General features: G+C 55.6%; 1 protein-coding gene across 1 annotated transcript; it reads right to left on the reverse strand.

Moving 5' to 3' along the window:
• Positions 1-5,832: 5,832 nt before the first annotated feature.
• LOC101879085 (prostaglandin D2 receptor) lies at positions 5,833-9,742 on the reverse strand. The gene is made up of 2 exons (XM_005152459.2): positions 8,863-9,742; positions 5,833-6,463 (listed from the first exon to the last, which is right to left on the reverse strand). Exons 1-2 carry the CDS (start codon positions 9,679-9,681, stop codon positions 6,197-6,199), a joined length of 1,086 nt encoding a protein of 361 aa, XP_005152516.1. The 5' UTR covers positions 9,682-9,742; the 3' UTR covers positions 5,833-6,196.
• Between the last annotated feature and the right edge of the window lie 6,430 nt (positions 9,743-16,172).

The following is a 16,172-nucleotide window of genomic DNA, read 5'->3' on the forward strand; positions in this document are numbered from 1 at the left end:
CCTGCCGCTGCCGCACAACTGCGCCGCCGCCCGCCCGCAGCTCCAGCACCGCCCCCCCGCCCCGGGCCGCCCCGCCCGCCGCCCCTGAGCCCGCCCCGGGCCAACCCCTGGCACCGGGACGCGGGTGGTTGGGACACCCGACGGCGAGTTCGCACCGGGCCGGAGCGGGAGCCTCTCGCACGGCCAGTGCCGAGGGGGAACGGGAGTCCCGGTGAGGCACCGAGAGCATCGCGGCACGGCCAGCTCCCGTCTGGTCCCAGAGCGGGCCGGGAGCCCCGAGGCGCAGCAGCCCCGGTACGGCTCCGGGAGCTCCGGTACCTGGCAGGGAGCCCTGTGTACAACCGGCCGCTGCGGTGGTTCTGCCGACCCGCTGCTGCTCTGGGGATGGTGAGCTAGACCCGGTGCCGGTCCGCGAGTCCCGGGTTCAGAGCAAGACCCGGTGCCAGGCCGGGAGTGCCGTGATGCTGCGGGAGCCCCGACGCCGGGATAGCCCTGCTGCTGATCTAGGAACCCAGCGGCATGGCCTGCCCTGGTGCCTGTTCGGGAGCCCCAAGGGGCATAGGAACACTCGGTGCCGGTCTGGGATCCCCCGATTCACAGCGATATCCGGTGCTGGTCTGAGAGCACTGAGTTCACTTCAAGCCTCGTTGCCGGTGCCGCGCCAGGAACCCCCCGGGAGGGCAGTGAGCCCCGATGCTCGTCTGAGGACCCAAAGGCACCAATAAGCCCTGGTGCCATCTCCATCGGACTGGTGCAGGACAGGCTACCAGGGATCCACAGCTGATCCCAAGGCCCCAGAGGCACCCAGAGCCCACAGAGAACACCCTACCCCATGGCCAGCTTTACACCATGCCCCCATTGCCCCCCTGTCCTATATGTCATCCCCACAGCGGTGCAGCCTGCAGCCAGTGTCTGGTTATAGTGTGTGTGGGGGAAGCATCGATAGGAGCTCCTCTTCCTGCTGCAAGTCTGGCTGAGCACAGCTCATCTGCCTCAAATACCAGCTCAAGGAAAGCACCTTCCACTGGTGCTTTGAGTTCAGCAGGAGGCACAGGAAGCTCTCACTGTGTGAGAGTGTGTGAGTATTTCCCCAGTCATGATCCTGATCCTCTCCCCACCTTGCTGAGAGCAAAGCCTTTGTCCTTGGCCTTCAACCTGGGATCTGGCTCAGGTGCACCCCTTGCCTAATGGGAACTGTCCTCTCAAAGTGCTCTGGTTCCCCCAAGCCCCAGGGAAACGCTGCAGCATTGATCAGCTCCAGCATAGACACAGCAGGTTGCTGCCCCAAGTACATTTTGGCTGTTATTTTCAAAAACTTGCTTTTGTAACAGGAACTTCGCAAAGGAAACGTGGTATACGGTGAACCCTGGGGCTGGGCGAGCTGCGGTTTGTGACAGCACCTCTGTTTCCAACAGACCACTCCTATTCCTTTCTTGAAGCTCAAAGTCCTCTTCCGCACTTCACAGAGGACATGCAGTTGTGTAGGGCTGTACAGGACTCTCGCGTGTTCAGCCCTCTGTGATACCCGCAAAAAAGCCTAATCCTGGGCTGCTCCATCTGAGCAGCGTATGGAGGCTGCATTCTGCTCCTCTGGAGACTTTTTCTGAGCAGAAGGCACCCTGTGGAGTGGTTGCTTCAAGACTTTTCCCAGCCTCCCACTCCTGTCTGGTGTTCTGTGTCACAGCTCAGGAAGGGGTTTTGGCATCTTCTGGAGCTCTTTTTCCTGGCAGCTAATGGAGTTTTAAATACCCATTTGGGGCTTCAGGCTTCTCAACTGGCAGTTGCCTCTAAAGGGATATTTTTGCAATAATAGGGAATTGATGGGCTTTTTCTTGGTTTATTTTTTTATCCCTTCTGAGCTCAACACCAGGAACAGGCCACTTGGCACCATCTGTCCATCTCTTGGGAAGAGTTTGTTTTCTTCCTTTTGCTTCCATGTTATCTCGGGTGTCTTGCTTCTAACAAAGACCATATAGAATCATAAAATTATTTAAGTTAGAAAAGACCTTTAAGATCATCAAATCTGACTATTGCCCAGCACTGCCAAGCCCACCACTAAATCATGCGCCAAAGTGTCACATCTACACATCTTTTAAATACCTCCAAGGATTACGACTCTCCCACTTCCCTGGGCAGCCTGTTCCAATGCTTGACAACCCTTTGGGTGAAGACATTTTTCCTAATATCTAATCTAAACCTTTCCTGGAGCAACTTGAGACGATTTCTTCTTATCTTGTCACTTGTTACATGGGAGAAGAGACCGACCCCCGCCTCACTACAGCCTCCTTTCAGGCAGTTGTAGAGAGTGATAAGGTCCTCCCAGAGCCTCCTTTATTCCAGACTAAACAACCCCAGGTCCCTCAGCCATTCCTCATAAGACTTGTGTTCCAGACCCTTCACCAGCTCCTTTGCCAGCCTTTGGACATACTCCAGAATCTCCCATGTCCTCCCAAGGGTCACTGGCCTTTTTTTCTCTAAGAGAAGATTTACAGGGTTGGCCATTTAGAGAAAAAACTTTGGCCTTGTAAGAAAGCTGCATGAATTTCACATAAACCCTTCAGCCAAGAGGACTCAACCTCTGGAGTTTGCTGCCTATGGCTGGGGAGAGCACTGGGATCCTGCTTCATCCCTGGTGGGTTTTAAAGGATGGCTTTGGCATTACAGGCAGGGAAGAAATCCTAAATTGACAGATGATAGATTTAGATTAGACATAAGGAAATTCTTCACTGTGAAGGGGGTGAGACTTTGGCACAGATTGTCCAGAGAAGCTGTGGCTTCCCCATCCCTGGCAGTGTTCAAGGCCAGGTTGGACGGGGCTTGGATGCAACCTGGTCTAATGGAAGGTGACCCTGCCCATGGCAGGAGGGTTGGAACTGGATGAGCTTGAAAGTCTCTTCCAGTCAAAACCATTCTGCGATACTATGACTACATGGGTGGATTTCAATCCTTTTAAACCAAAAACTCCATCTGAGTTGTATTTAGCAAAGCCAGACATCATTTTTCTTCCAAATCCTTCCTAGCCTGTCCCTTATCTCGTGCACCAGTGCTGCCAGCAGCCCCACTCTCCACCCTGGAAGAGTGTCCAGACACCAGCGTGGCAGGTCCAGGTTTTGGCACCTTGATTTGCTGTCCTATGCAAGCACCTGGGTGTATGGGTTAAAAAATCCAACCCCTCACCAGCTGGCTGTGCCTTACAGTGGCCTGGCTGTGCTGCCTGGCAGCCCCAGTGCTGCTGCCTGCCCAGACATGTGCCTTCCGGCTTCCAGAATGGCTGAAAAATGCAGGCAGACAATGAAATAAAAGAGCTCTTTGCAAGAACTAAACAGTTTGCTGGGAAATGAGCTTGTGTAAAGTTGTGCCTTGATTTCATGAGCCAGAACAACACAGAGTAACCCTGACTATGCTCAGTTAACATCCAAGAAAGGAGCAGGATGCAAGGTTAGGTGATGCCAGTGACACTGTGACTGCTGGACACAGCAGCCAGCAGTGCTGGCACAGCACAACAGCTCCAAAAAGAGCATCGTTGGTGTGAGCCACAGGCGTGAGCCAAGCAGTGTCTCTTTATTGCTTCCATTAAGCATTAGGTCTGTTCCTTTGACGATCATTGGCACAGGAGCGATCTGGCACAGAGGGGGCCCATGGGGCATGACTGAGCGGTGTGAGGAGCTTGGGGAGAGGATGTGATCAGGGAGGGCTCACACAGCAGCTTTCAGCTCTTCAGTGTTGGGCTGGGGAGCCCTGAGCCTCTGGATTTTTTTGGTTCCTGTCTAGCAAGATTTACAACTAAACCACAGTTGCAGGGAGGTTTTTAAACCATGGTTTTTATTCTATTTTCATTTTTTCCAAGCTCAGTAATAGGAAGGGGCTCTGAGCTTCGATATAACTCCTGAAACCCCAAACCAGGTGAGTTTGGGCATTAAAAAGTGGATTGCCCAAGGGATCAAGTGGGGTGGAGAGGAGCAGCCCCATCCTTGCAGCCGCTGTGCCCAGTGCGCTCAGGCTGGCTCGGCAGCAGTCCTGGCTGGAGACGTGCTGCCATCTCTGGAGAAGACCGCGATACGGCAGTCCCTGGCCCCACGAGCAGCCGAGCAGTGATTTATCTGCTCGGAGGGCAGCCTGGCGCTCTGCCCCAAGAGCAAACCTTGCCGGCTGCTGCCGGAGGCACCGGTGGCTGGCTGGAGACTCCAAGTCTGCTCCCAGAGCAGGTAGGACACCACTAAAGGCAGAATGGTGATTAAATAGCTAGCGGAGCAAGATAAGAGTGTCAAGGTCACCAGGAGGTGTGCGGGCTCGGGAGTGGAAACAGGGATGATGCAGAGACATGGGGGTCCCCCCTCAGCCTGCAAGCCCCCACTGTGCTCAGTGGTTCCACAGTTTCTTTCCTCTCAGGATAAACTCCTGGATGGGTCAGACACTGGGGTGTGTGCATCATCTCAGGGCTTGGATGGGGGCTGTATTCATGCACCTTAATAAATAACCTGGGGGGTCTGTTGGTTTGGGGCTTTCTAAATTTAGTTGCATGGTTGCCCTGGGCTCTAAATACACATACCAAGGGCAGGGACCTCTCCCAGGAGGCTCTCCAGGAGTGAATACTTGTTGAGATCAAAGGCAGACAAGGGCCTTTCCCAGCCTGTGGGCACACTGAGCACCCATGGCTCACATTGCTGCCACCTGCTAGCCTGTCTGTGCCTGGTCCATCTGTCTTGAGCAGTGCATGGATCCATATGACGGAGGGGATCCCAGACCAGGAGGATTTTGCAGACCTGTTATCCTAGTTGGCCTTCATCCTTCTGTGGTGGAACAAGCCCAGTGAAAGCCACAACACAGGCTCGGTGCTGTTGACTCCGTGGTTCCACATGAGCCATCTCTAAGTCAGTAACACACTGGTAATACAAAACCAATAGGCAAACCAACCCTCACTGCATTTCTTTCTCTTTAGCAAACCCTGAAGGCGAGCTTGCGTGCCCCATAATATACCCCTAAATACAGGTCTGCCCTTTGCTCTAGCCTGGGAGAGCCTGGCTGGTCAAGTAGCCAGAGTCAACCCAACCAGGTCACCTCCAAAAAGTCCCAAGGTAGATTTGCATGAGTTTCTTCCTTCAAAAACCAGAATCCATTTGACACCAAGAGTAAATATCACATGAGAAATGGCAGGAACATAACTACACCTTGCAAGGATTGGCTACATAGGCGGAGAGAATTATTTGCCCTGTCTCCTCCAAGGACAATAAGCAGATGGGGACTTGGGTGATCATAATTTTTTTGGCCTAAATGCTCACTTGTGGCAGATATTAAATCCAGTTAACGTATGTGGCTCAGCGGAAATGGATCTTTCATTAAAACGATCTCTTGTTGGCATGCTTGCAGGGTGAGGTTATCAATCCCAGGCTCTGTCTTATCTCAATTACTCCTCTTATTAGGGCTCAGGATCATCATAAATACCAAATTAAAACAATTACAGCAGGACAAGTAGCATCTGAGCAACACAAATGTAACATTAGCACTTGGAGAAAATCAATTTTTGAGAGAAGAGCAAGACACAGTGGAGAAACCACAGCCCTGCTTGGTGGGCATGGGGTTACAGGGCAGATGATGGACATCCCTGGGAGGGACAATGGGCATCCCAAGGAGGGATGATGGGCATCCCAGGAAAGCACCTCCCCTGTCCTCCAGCTTCTTGGCACAGCCACGAGCTTCTGGTCAAGTTTCTGAGTCTCCATACTAAAAAAGTCTCCCTCATAACCCCACCCTGCTCAGGTCTGTGATACCTGAACCAGCCCTGGATAACCTCCTCTTGTCATGGAAGGGGATCATGCACAGGACAAGGCAATGGAGCAGGGCTCGGAACCACTTTTATTTGATGGGGACACACACCCCTCTCCTCCCTGTGTGTCCCCAGTGCCCTGAAGTCACACACCCTGCTCTCCTGGAGCCGGGTGCTCCCCAAACCCTTCACAAAGTGCTGCTGCTTGGAAATATCCACAGGTACCTGGGAGCCCCCCAGTTCCTCTCTGGGGTGAAATGCAGCCCAGGGAGGGGCAGAAACACTTCACACCCACCCCTTGCTGCAAGCTAGATGCTGTCCCCACCTGCAACAGCCCTATGCTGCCTCAGGATGCTTCGGAGTGGGGTGCAGGACTGAAGGCTCGCTCCTCATCCTCACCAGCAGCCAATGGCTTCTACAAGACCCACATGCTCAGGGGAAGCTGAGCTGTGGGATGTCTGTCCTGCGCCAGCCCAGGGGACAGAACTGGCCATCCTCCCCTGGTCCAGGCCCTTTCAGGGAGGCTTTTCGGGAATTCAGCCTTCTGCAAACCCTGCGGATGAACATGCGGAAGACGGAGGTGCGGAAGATGATGAAGACCCAGGGGTCCACGATGGAGTTCACAGACAGAAACCGTAGGGCGCTGAGGTCTGCGTTCTCATTGAAATCAGCAGCAAAGGCCCCCATGTATGCCCGGATCTGTCAAACAAGCAAAGAAACAGGGAAAGATTAAGATCTCACTGCAGGGGTAAAGCTGAGAGCACAAATATTGCCCTGGGAGCAGCAAAGGAAGTTTTAACCCCTCTATATACATCAAATCAGCACATGCTGTGGGTTACAGACCCTGAAACTGGAGTTGAGGCTGGGTCATGGATGGTCATGGCACTGGGGCACCATGTCCTCATCAGGGCCAGGAGGTTAGAGCTGAAGAAGTAGCCCTAGTGACCAGGGTTGTTTCACAGGTAAAAGAAGCATCTGATCTCTGGAGGCTGCAGCAGTGGGTGCTGCTCTGCCCCCAAGAGCACCCCTCATGCATTGCCCTCCCTGCACTGGGTATCACACCAGGCATCTGTTGGATAACCCTGCTGGACCATAGCTGGATGGTGATCCCTGGTGGGTCAAGGTCCTTCCTCCACCTCTGGGTCCAGCCAGCAGCTCTGGCTGTTTGAGGACCACAGGGCTTTTGTCAGTGTTATTATAAAACCACTATAAGCCTAGGCATGCAGGGGCTGTTGGTGGCTGGTGCATCATGATGTGGCCCCAGAGCATGATAGAGGGGACAGGAAGCAGAAGTTCTCTTCTAAGGCAGTGGCAGCACCCACAGCCCCCATCCGGATTCCAGGAGAGCCCCCCCTGCAGCACCAGTTCTGGCTACAGAGGGTGATGGCAAGGCAGTGGTACTGCAGGATCCAGCCCTGGGACATGGGGCACTTGGCAGGGGGGCAGCAAGGGCTCTGTCATGCTGGGGATCTCCAACTCTACCAGAAAGACCCCCATTTATGGGGAAGAAGTGAGAGGATTTCAGGGCGTATTTCCCCCAGGTCAGGAAATCCAGTGTGGTTCAAAAGGAGATGGATCTACCCAGAAACTCCAGGACCAGGGGTCTGGAACAGAAGGGGTGGAGTGGGGGATTGGAGGGTCTAACACAATGAATTAACCTCTCTAGGAATAAGAACGGGGTAGGGGGGAACTATTTCAAGGAGCTAAGGCAATGAACCAACCCCCCAACATTTTCAACACCTCTGGGGCAATCCCAGAGGAGCAGGGTGGTGGTGATGTCAGAGGGAGAGGGTTAAAGCAATGACCAGATCCCTGGGGTGGCATGGGGGACACTCAGATGGGGCCAAAGTGATTACCTGAGGCCTCCAACACCTCTGGGACAGAGTGGTATTGATGGGGGGTATGTGTGTGTGTGTGGGGGGGTGTTCTTTAGTGGGGGTTGAAGTAATGAGCTAACCCCTGGGGACATGGTGCTGGGTATTCGGGGGAGAAGGAGGGGTGGGTAAACACAATGACCCCATGATGGGGGAGGTGGAGAGCAACAGGTATTCCAAGGAGGTTTAATCAGTGTCCCCAGGACAGGGACATCTTTGTGGTGGTGTAGTGATAACAGTGGGATTAAAGCAATGAATTAACCCCTCCCAGCCTGGGATGGGATTGTGATGCTGTGGGGCATTCCATGGACATTATGGCAACAGCCAGACCCCTGGAACAGGGCGGGGGACACTCAGAGGAGGCCAAAGTAATCATCCAACACACCTTCCCCCCCCTCATCAACCCCCCCTCCCCCCGACAGCTCTGGCACAGAGTGGTGGTGATAGGGCATTATTCCATGGGGGTTAAAGCAATACATTAACCACGGAGGATGTTGTGCTGGTGGTGGGCATTGAGGAGAGCATCCTCCCAGAAAGGAATGCTGGTGCTGGGGTGGGGTGGTGCCAGGAGTGTTAAAGCCTGACTGTAGGGAACAGGGGGGCAGTGATGGGTTATTTGTGGGGGACTAAAGCAATTATTTCTCCTCAGCACCTCTGGGACTGGGTGATGGTGCCAGGGTTTATCCCAAGAGGCCGAAATAATGACCTGATTCCCCCAGGACTGAGTGGTGCTTATGGGAAGATTATTCCAAAGGGGTTTAGGCAATAACTTGACCCCCATAACATGGTGAGAGAGTATTTAGAAAGGGGTAGAGTTTTGCCCTGAATTCACAGGAGTAGATGATGGTGCCAGGGTTTATTCCAAAGGGCAAAATCAAGAACCTGATCCCTCAAGACTGAGTGGTAGTGAAGGGGGAAAGGGTTAGAGAGAGGGTTATTCTAAGGTGCTTCAGACAGTGACCTGACCCCTACCGTCGGGGGGGGGGGGGGGGGGGAGGGGGGGAAAGTGGGAGAGGGGGAGATGGGGGAGTATTCCAAGGTGGCCAAAGCAACAACCCAACCTCCTTGGGAGGTGGTAAAGAGGGATTATTTTCCAAGGGCTTAATGCAATGACCAACCCCTGGGGATGGGGAGGTGGGTATGCAGGGGGCCCAAAACAACAACCCAGGGCATGGGGTGGTTCAGGGGGCTGTTCCAGGGGAGGGAGCTGGTGGGATAACTTACAATGAGTGGCAAGGAGCAGATGGTGAAGAGGATGGTCATGAGCCCCAGCAGTATGAGGTGGTCGAGCTCCTCCATGTGCGGGGCAGTGGTGGTGGTAGGGGTCCCACGGCGGGGCTGCCGCCGTGCCATGCTGTAGAGGTGCCACATGCTGCTCATATTGCAGGTGCCGATGGCCAGCACCAACAGGCCCATTAGGCTGGCATAGAGGACAGGGAAGACGAGCTGGCGTGGTCCACTGCCAGCCATGCGGATGAAGCACCATGTGCCAGGGCAATACTGCATGGGCACCCCAAAGCCCAGCAGTGGCAGGGCGCAGAAAAGGGCACAGAGCCCTGCCGCTGCCAGTCCCAGTGTGGCACCCAGCCGCCGGGTGAGGTGCCGTCGGTAGAAGTAGGGATGCCCCAGGGAGAGCCAACACTCCAGCGCCATAGCCAGCAGAAGCAGGGTGGGGGCCAGCCCGAAGAAGGCCATGAGGAAGGCAAAGAGCTGGCAGAGGACGCCCGGCTCGCCCTCGGTGCGCCCGCCGGGTCCCAGCTCGCTGAGGCTGCGGTTGTACGCATAGGCTGCCAGCACGATGGGGCTGATCAGGCACTTGCCCAGCAGGTCCGTGACCGCCAGCCCGCTCACCAGCACGTAGAACGCGGAGACCCGCGGCGGGCGGCCGCCGGGGGACCGGGACCGCCGCCGGTGCTGGCCCAGCAGAAGGAGGGCCAGCACGTTACCCAACAGCCCGGCAGCGAACAGCAGCGAGCTGGGCACAGCCGACTGCCCGCTCTCGATGTACCGGCTGCTACGGCACCGGTAACCCTCCGTCTCCATCGGGATATCCCGCACCGGGCTGCGCCGCGGCTGCCGGCGGCGACTGGCCCGGCAGGGCGGGCGGCCCCCTCCGCCGGAGAGAGGGAGGGAAGGAGGCAAAGAGGGAGGGGAGAGGCGGTGCGGAGCTTCACGGCAGGGCCCGGCCCCCGGGGCGGCCCCTTCCCGCCGCCCGGCCCTCCCCAGGCCGTCGGAGGGCAGTTGCGAGGGGGACACGATCTGCTACAGCGGGAGAACCGCACTGCGGGAGGGGAGGAACCCCGTGAGGGGGCTGAGCCCTGCGAGGGGGTGGGTACGGGTAAGGGGGTGGCAGCTGGGTCCCTGGGCGGGGGGACGGGGTAGAGCTCCTGGGGGGTGGGTGCGCTGAACACGGCTGAGTCCCCGGGATCTGAGACCCCGGGGGCAAAACACAGGTTTGGGACCTGGAGAGGAACTTCTCCGGTGAGGGGCAGGGCTGAGCTTCGAGTACAGCTACAGGTAAGGGGATCTGGGCTGAGCCCTTAGCGGGGTGACAGAGAGAGGGCCTGGGACTGAGCCCCTGGGAGTGTTATGGGGTGCAGGACCGGGGCTGAGATCACCTCCTGCATAGGGGTAGGGAGGGCAGGAAAGGACAGAGTTATCCCAGGGGTGTTTCACTGCTGCCCAGCACCCCATGCTCTCTCAAGAGAGCACCCTCACTCCTTGGGGTGCCCATGCCTCTGTACATCTCTCAAGATGTACAGAGCCTGAGCCTTCAGCCTAACTAGGCACCACTTCTACCTGCAGCCTATCCAGCATGCTGGCCATGCAGTGGTACCCTGCTGAGAATCCCATTACAAGGTTCCCAGCCCCTCCGTGCCCTGTCAGCACTTCCCTATCCCGGAAGCAAATTCCAGATGAAGCCCCTTGTCCTGGGTTCAGCAGTAGCAGTCATGTTTTCTCCTTCTTGGTAGCTGGTGCAGTGCTGTGTTTTGACTTTTGGCCTGGGAACGGTTGCTGATAGCACCTATGTTTGTAGTTACTGCTTAAATGTTTACTCTGGCCAAGGACTTTCTGAGCCTCATGCTCTGCCAGGGAGGAGGGGAGGCCGGGAGGAAGGAGAGACAGGACACCTGACCCAGGCTAGCCAAAGAGCACGTCATGCCCAGGATGTAACCGAGAGTTGCCTGGAAGGGCTACGGCTCTGGGGGGTTGGAGGAGGTATCGGTCAGTGCTCAGTCGGGCAGGGTGGGGTGAGTTATGGGTCAGTGGCTGGTGAGGTGTTGTATTCTCTTCACTTGTTATTTCCTTTATCATTATTATTATTATTATTATTATTATTATTATTATTATTATTGGTGGTAGCAGCAGTGATTTGTGTTATGCCTTAGTTATTAAACTGTTCTTATCTCAACCTGTGGGAGCTACATTCTTTTGATTCTTCTTCCCAACTCTCCGGGAGCTGGGGGAGCAAGGGGTGTAGTGAGTGCATGAGCTGTGTGGCTGGGTTTAAACCACGACACCCCTGAAGTTTCTTCCAGGAAAAGAAGTGGCCTTTCTAGCCACAGAAACACAACAGCACAACGCATATCTCAGCTATCAGTACACATGTGATGATGAATAATCATGAAACCATAGTTGCCTGCTTTCAGGACCCTTTTTACTACTCTGGAGGAGTACAAGAAGCACAGGAAAGTATCAAGATGACAGAGGGGTGTGAAAGGAGCTCTAAGAGGCCAGGCATCAGCCCTAGCATGTTTTAGTGATGGGCTCCATTCCTCATGCTGTCTGAATAGAGCTGGTGAGTTCTTCAGCAGAGAGGGCAGGGAGTGTTTGGCTGGTGCTCTGTGCCAATGAGAACCCCAGTTCTGAAAGAAATTGAGATAAAACTCGTGGTGCAGTGGTTACACACATGCAGCATGGAAGTGCTGCCCTCACTAGGGCTGAACAAGAACCCAGTGACTGGTCCCTACCTGGGGCCCTGGGAGGAAGAAATTCAGCCTGCCCAGAGAAACAATATCCTCCCAGTCAGTGCCTCAAAAACACACCCGCTGCCGCCTTTAGCAGGCCCAGCACCCTGGACGTGTGGTTGTTGTCAGCTCCTTGCAGATGATGAGCGAGGGAGACTGCTGGGGACAGCAAGCAGGCAGTCTGACAGTGCCCTGGTGGATGTACTCCTTTTCTCAGCCCTGGGATCCTCTTTATGGGCTGATCCCAGCAGCTGAGCAGAGGGAGGATGTGGTGGGGTCTCTCTGGTTTTCCCCAGGGTGAAGATTAGGAAGGAGAGCCCAGCAGTACCAGAGAGCTCATTTACCAACTACCAGTAGCTGGGAGGACAGTCCTCAACCCAGGCTGGGGCTTACACATGGGCAGAGCATCTCCACTCCTTCTTATTGAGAGCAGAAACCTGCCATTTGAACCAAAAACCCATCCCAGGCAAGCTGCTTCTGTCCACAGGAGCTGTCTCCAAATTAAATGCCTGGGCTTTGCTTTCCTTCCTGCACTGAGGGCGTTGGGGGATTTTGCTCCCCATCACCCATGCACGGTGGGTCCCAGGGACCTGCTGTTGTGAAGTGATGATACTGCAGGTTCCCACACATGGAACGTCACCACCAGTCTGCTCTGATAGAGAAGAGACCAAAGTGCTGGGCTCCCTCTCCACTGTGGGGAAGTCCTTCAACAGCCACCAGCCTGCCAGACAAACAAAGCTAGAAGGCCAAATTCAACAGAAATGGCTTGCTTGGGGAGAGGAGGAGGAGGAATTGTGACAAAATCCAGCCCTTTTGGAGGTGGGTACTGCCCCAGCTGCACCAGCTGGATGGAAACCCCAAAAGACCAGGGGATACTGCTGTTCCTGTCCTCACACCCCTCTGTACCAGGGCAATGAGGAAAGCCTGGGAGGGAGAAGGCTTTTTGGGACCATCTCCTGGTCCAGCCATGCCTCCAGGTGTGTGCATGGGAGATGCCACTCAGCACGGCTGTGGCTGAGGGATGGTTTTCACCTAGTTCCAGCTCTTTCCCTATTGCTGGAAGCTCTGACGCTGAGTATGGCAGGCCATGGTGACCATTCTTCTATGCGGAGGGGGTTCCCAGCAGAGACAGGCTTGGGGCTGGGGTAGGTGTTCAGCCTGGAGCATAATCTCAGACTCATCTCCCTCCTTCATCTCCCCTGAGAGAAACCAGTGTGGGCAGTGGGATGCACTGAGTCCCTGTTTAGCTCATCTTTTAGTTCATTTACATAAATTGCAGCTATTTGAGCAGGGGAAAAAGACTTTAAGAAAGTCTCATTGCTACACATGACGAATCCCTCCTGTTCGTCATGCTTCCGACGTGACCCTCTTCTTGCCGGTCACATTCCTGGTGGAGAGAGGGGAAAAAAAACCAGCAGAAAAACAACCCAAAGAGGAAGAAAAAGCAGCACGCCACAAAAGCCAGAACACAAATGAGGAGCTGGAAAAAACTGAAGCATCCACAAGGAATTTCAAGGGTTGGTTTTTTTTTTTTCCAACACTCTTACTGACCCCATGCAGCTTCTCCTTGCCAGCCGGGTGGTGGCGAGCGGGTGCCTCCTTCACCACCAAGGTCTAGCCCGGCTTTCCCCGAAGCCCCGCAGCTGCCTGAAGAAGCCGCGTCCATCTGCTCTTCATCAGCAGCACAGCTCGGGGTGGCTGTGCTGCAATTTTCTCACCTTCCTCCAGCTCAGTGCTCGCTTTGGAGGTGTTTGTGTCGGTGTCTCAATAACCTGATTTAGAGCTCGTTAGACGGGGAGGGTTTTGGCAGGCAGCGCCGTGCTGGGGAGCCGGATGGAGGGATGCTGCCCTCCGGGAACGGTGGCTTTGGCAGCTCTTGCTGGATATTTGCATGTCGAGCAAACAAGGCTGGGAGGGTCATGTGGAGAAGAGCCGACCTCCCTCGGCGGGAGCGCTCAATCACCCAGCCCAGCCCTGCTCCACTTCCCCGGAACCCCTGTACCTCGCCGGTGTCCTTTCCCAATTGTCTTTCCCAGCTCCGGTTTCCCCACCAGGTTTTCCGTCTTTCACTCTTTCCAGACAGCAGGATTTTGGGATTCACAGCTTCCCCCACATGGTCAGGGGGTGCTCCCGTGGCCCAGATGATGTGATAACATGTCAGGGAGGCAACCCAGCGTCCTGCACCCAGGGGATCTCAGGGTGCAGGGGTGGGGAGCACCCAAGTTGGTGATACCCTCCTGCTTTTCCTCCTGGGATGATGGGGTTTCTTTGCTGGGAAGAGGCACCAGGCATCTTAAACGTGCCCAAACACCCTCATTTAATTTGGTAGGTAGAAGCAGAAGTGGCAGCTGGCACAACCCAGCACCTGGCAGGGCTGGTCTCCATGTCCCCTCATCCTGACTGTGATGGTGTCCCTGGGAGAGGGGGTTTTTGGAGGGCTGCTTGGGCACACAGTCCCTCCAAGTTGGGAATACGGACTTGCTCTGAGTCATCAGGTGACCCAGACAGGAGAAACCCTGTGGGCTGCTTTCAGCTGTGTTATTGCAGCTCACCTGGAGGAGAAAATAACCCTGGCTAACCGGGAAATCTGCGGAATGCTGAGAGAGTGGCCAGCTCATGGGGTCAGCGGGTCCAGGTGCTGCAGCCACGTCCTCCTGCTGCACTTCAGGAGCTGCCGGCATCCCGTTGAGACCACATCCTGCCAGGTCTGCCAAAGGGGGGAAAACAAGGATGAGGAAAGAAAGCAGCCCCTTGGTGGGAAGATGTTGGGCAAGGAAGGGACAGTGGAGCAATATTTCTTTCCCCCATTGCACAAGCCCTGAAAGCCCAGGGCAGGGTTGGGCCTAGGCGTGGGATGACTGGAACGAGAAAAGAAAGTGTTTGGGAAAGGGCGAGTCACGGGTCGTCTGCTCAAAACACTTCCACCTGCAGATCCTGCCGGGGGCGATGGGAGGGGGGCTTGGAGCCTCGGGAGTGAGACGGGTGGGAATGCGCCCTGGCAGGGAGTGAGGGGGAGAAGGGACGGGAAGATGGTTTCGGGTGCTGGGATGCGCCTATAGCGAATGCCAGCCGGGGGGGGGCGGTCCAGGCGCGCTTGTCGCGCCTGTCCCTTGAGCCCGCGTGCGGCGGGAGGCGTCGCTGTCCCGGGGGTGGCACCGGCCGCCCTGTCCCGTCCCGTCCGATCCCGCCGTACCCGGCAGCTGCGCCGGGCGCTGCGCCCGGGGACAGATCCGGGCGCAAATCGCTCTGATTTTTATTCGCTTTCCTCCCCGTGACTTGCGGTGTTTCCCTGGCTCCGCTCCCCGGTCCGGGGCCAGCGAAGGGGTTTACTTGGCTCGGAGGCTGCCGCAGCTGCTGCAGAGGGGTGAGCGCCATCCCCCTGGGAGCTGCACCCCGGGCCAGATGTGCTGCAGCTGCAGCTCCTCTGATGCAGCGTCCTGTGTGGTGTTGTCTGAGATCCCCTCAGCTCCTGCCCGATCCCCTTTTCCTGCCCTCCACAGAGCCCCCAGGACAGAGGAGAGATCTCCTTCTGGGCTCACGCACTGAAGCACCGCAGCTGCTGAGGGGATGGGACACACCTCCTGGGTGAATATAAACCCACATCAGTGTGAAAACAGCCGAGAAGCCCAAGCCAAAGGAGACAGCCCTTGGCAGGGTTAGAGCTGCTGCAGAGCAGCCCATACCTCACTTGGGAAATATTCTGGGAGGTTTTGAAGCTCACTCTAAGGGGAGATGGATCCTTAAAGGGGGGCTGGGGGGGGAGAAAATAGCAGGAAAGGGGGAAAAAAAGGAAAAAAATAATTCAACTAAAGCATCCTGATTTGCTCTATTTAGCATGGGACCCTGGTGAAGCCTACACATGTGAGTGCTTACATCCCTCCAAAATTCAGCGGGTCCACTGAGCTCCCCTGTGGATGCACAGCCTGTCCCAAAGAGCGGGCCGGGTGGAGAAGGCAGCTCCCAGATATGCTACCCATGTGTTCCACTATTTCCCATTGAATTTTCAACTAACCCAAGCACTCTGTGCCCATTTAGCCAGATTGCTCAGCCCTAAAATCCCTTTTAGCATGAAATGCTCCTGGGTCTGCATCAGTCTTCAATTTAAAGAACAAATCCTATTGCCTCCATCTGCTGCTGGGGCTGGGATGACCTCAGCACTACTGGGTGCTTATTTTGGTCACCGTTTGTATCACAGCAGGCGGAAGGGATACATGTCGGGTGAGAATAACCTCCTCACGCCGCTTGGAGAGGCTCCGCGGGACAAAGGCTGCTGGGAGAGCCAGAGACAGGAAAATGTGGCTTATTTGCTCAGAGAGGCTGTCGGGGGAGACAAAGGCAGGAAGCAGATAAATGCAGGGAATGGGGCTAATTGCTGGGATTAGTCACTCTGAAGCTTGGATGCTGCAGGGGTCAGGGCTGGAGGCCCGAGGGGGTCAGGCAAAGAGGGATGAGCTGGAGAGAGGTTTTGGAAGAGCCTTGGATTTGTTAGAGCCATGGGAAGGGCTGTTTGAGGGAAGAGCAAGGGCTGACCAGGGCCTGGACCCCATCTCTGACAATGCTTGCAGT

The sequence above is a fragment of the Melopsittacus undulatus genome, chromosome 4 (assembly GCF_012275295.1).
Source record: "Melopsittacus undulatus isolate bMelUnd1 chromosome 4, bMelUnd1.mat.Z, whole genome shotgun sequence".
Lineage (NCBI taxonomy): Eukaryota > Metazoa > Chordata > Aves > Psittaciformes > Psittaculidae > Melopsittacus > Melopsittacus undulatus.

Excerpts from the sequence above, each read along its gene's own strand:
- LOC101879085 (XM_005152459.2), bottom strand. The coding sequence starts at position 9,681 with ATGGAGACGGAGGGTTACCGGTGCCGTAGCAGCCGGTACATCGAGAGC. Across the intron at positions 6,464-8,862 it reads TCTGCTCCTTGCCACTCATT|ATCCGGGCATACATGGGGGC; the intron begins GTAAGTTATCCC and ends CTTGTTTGACAG.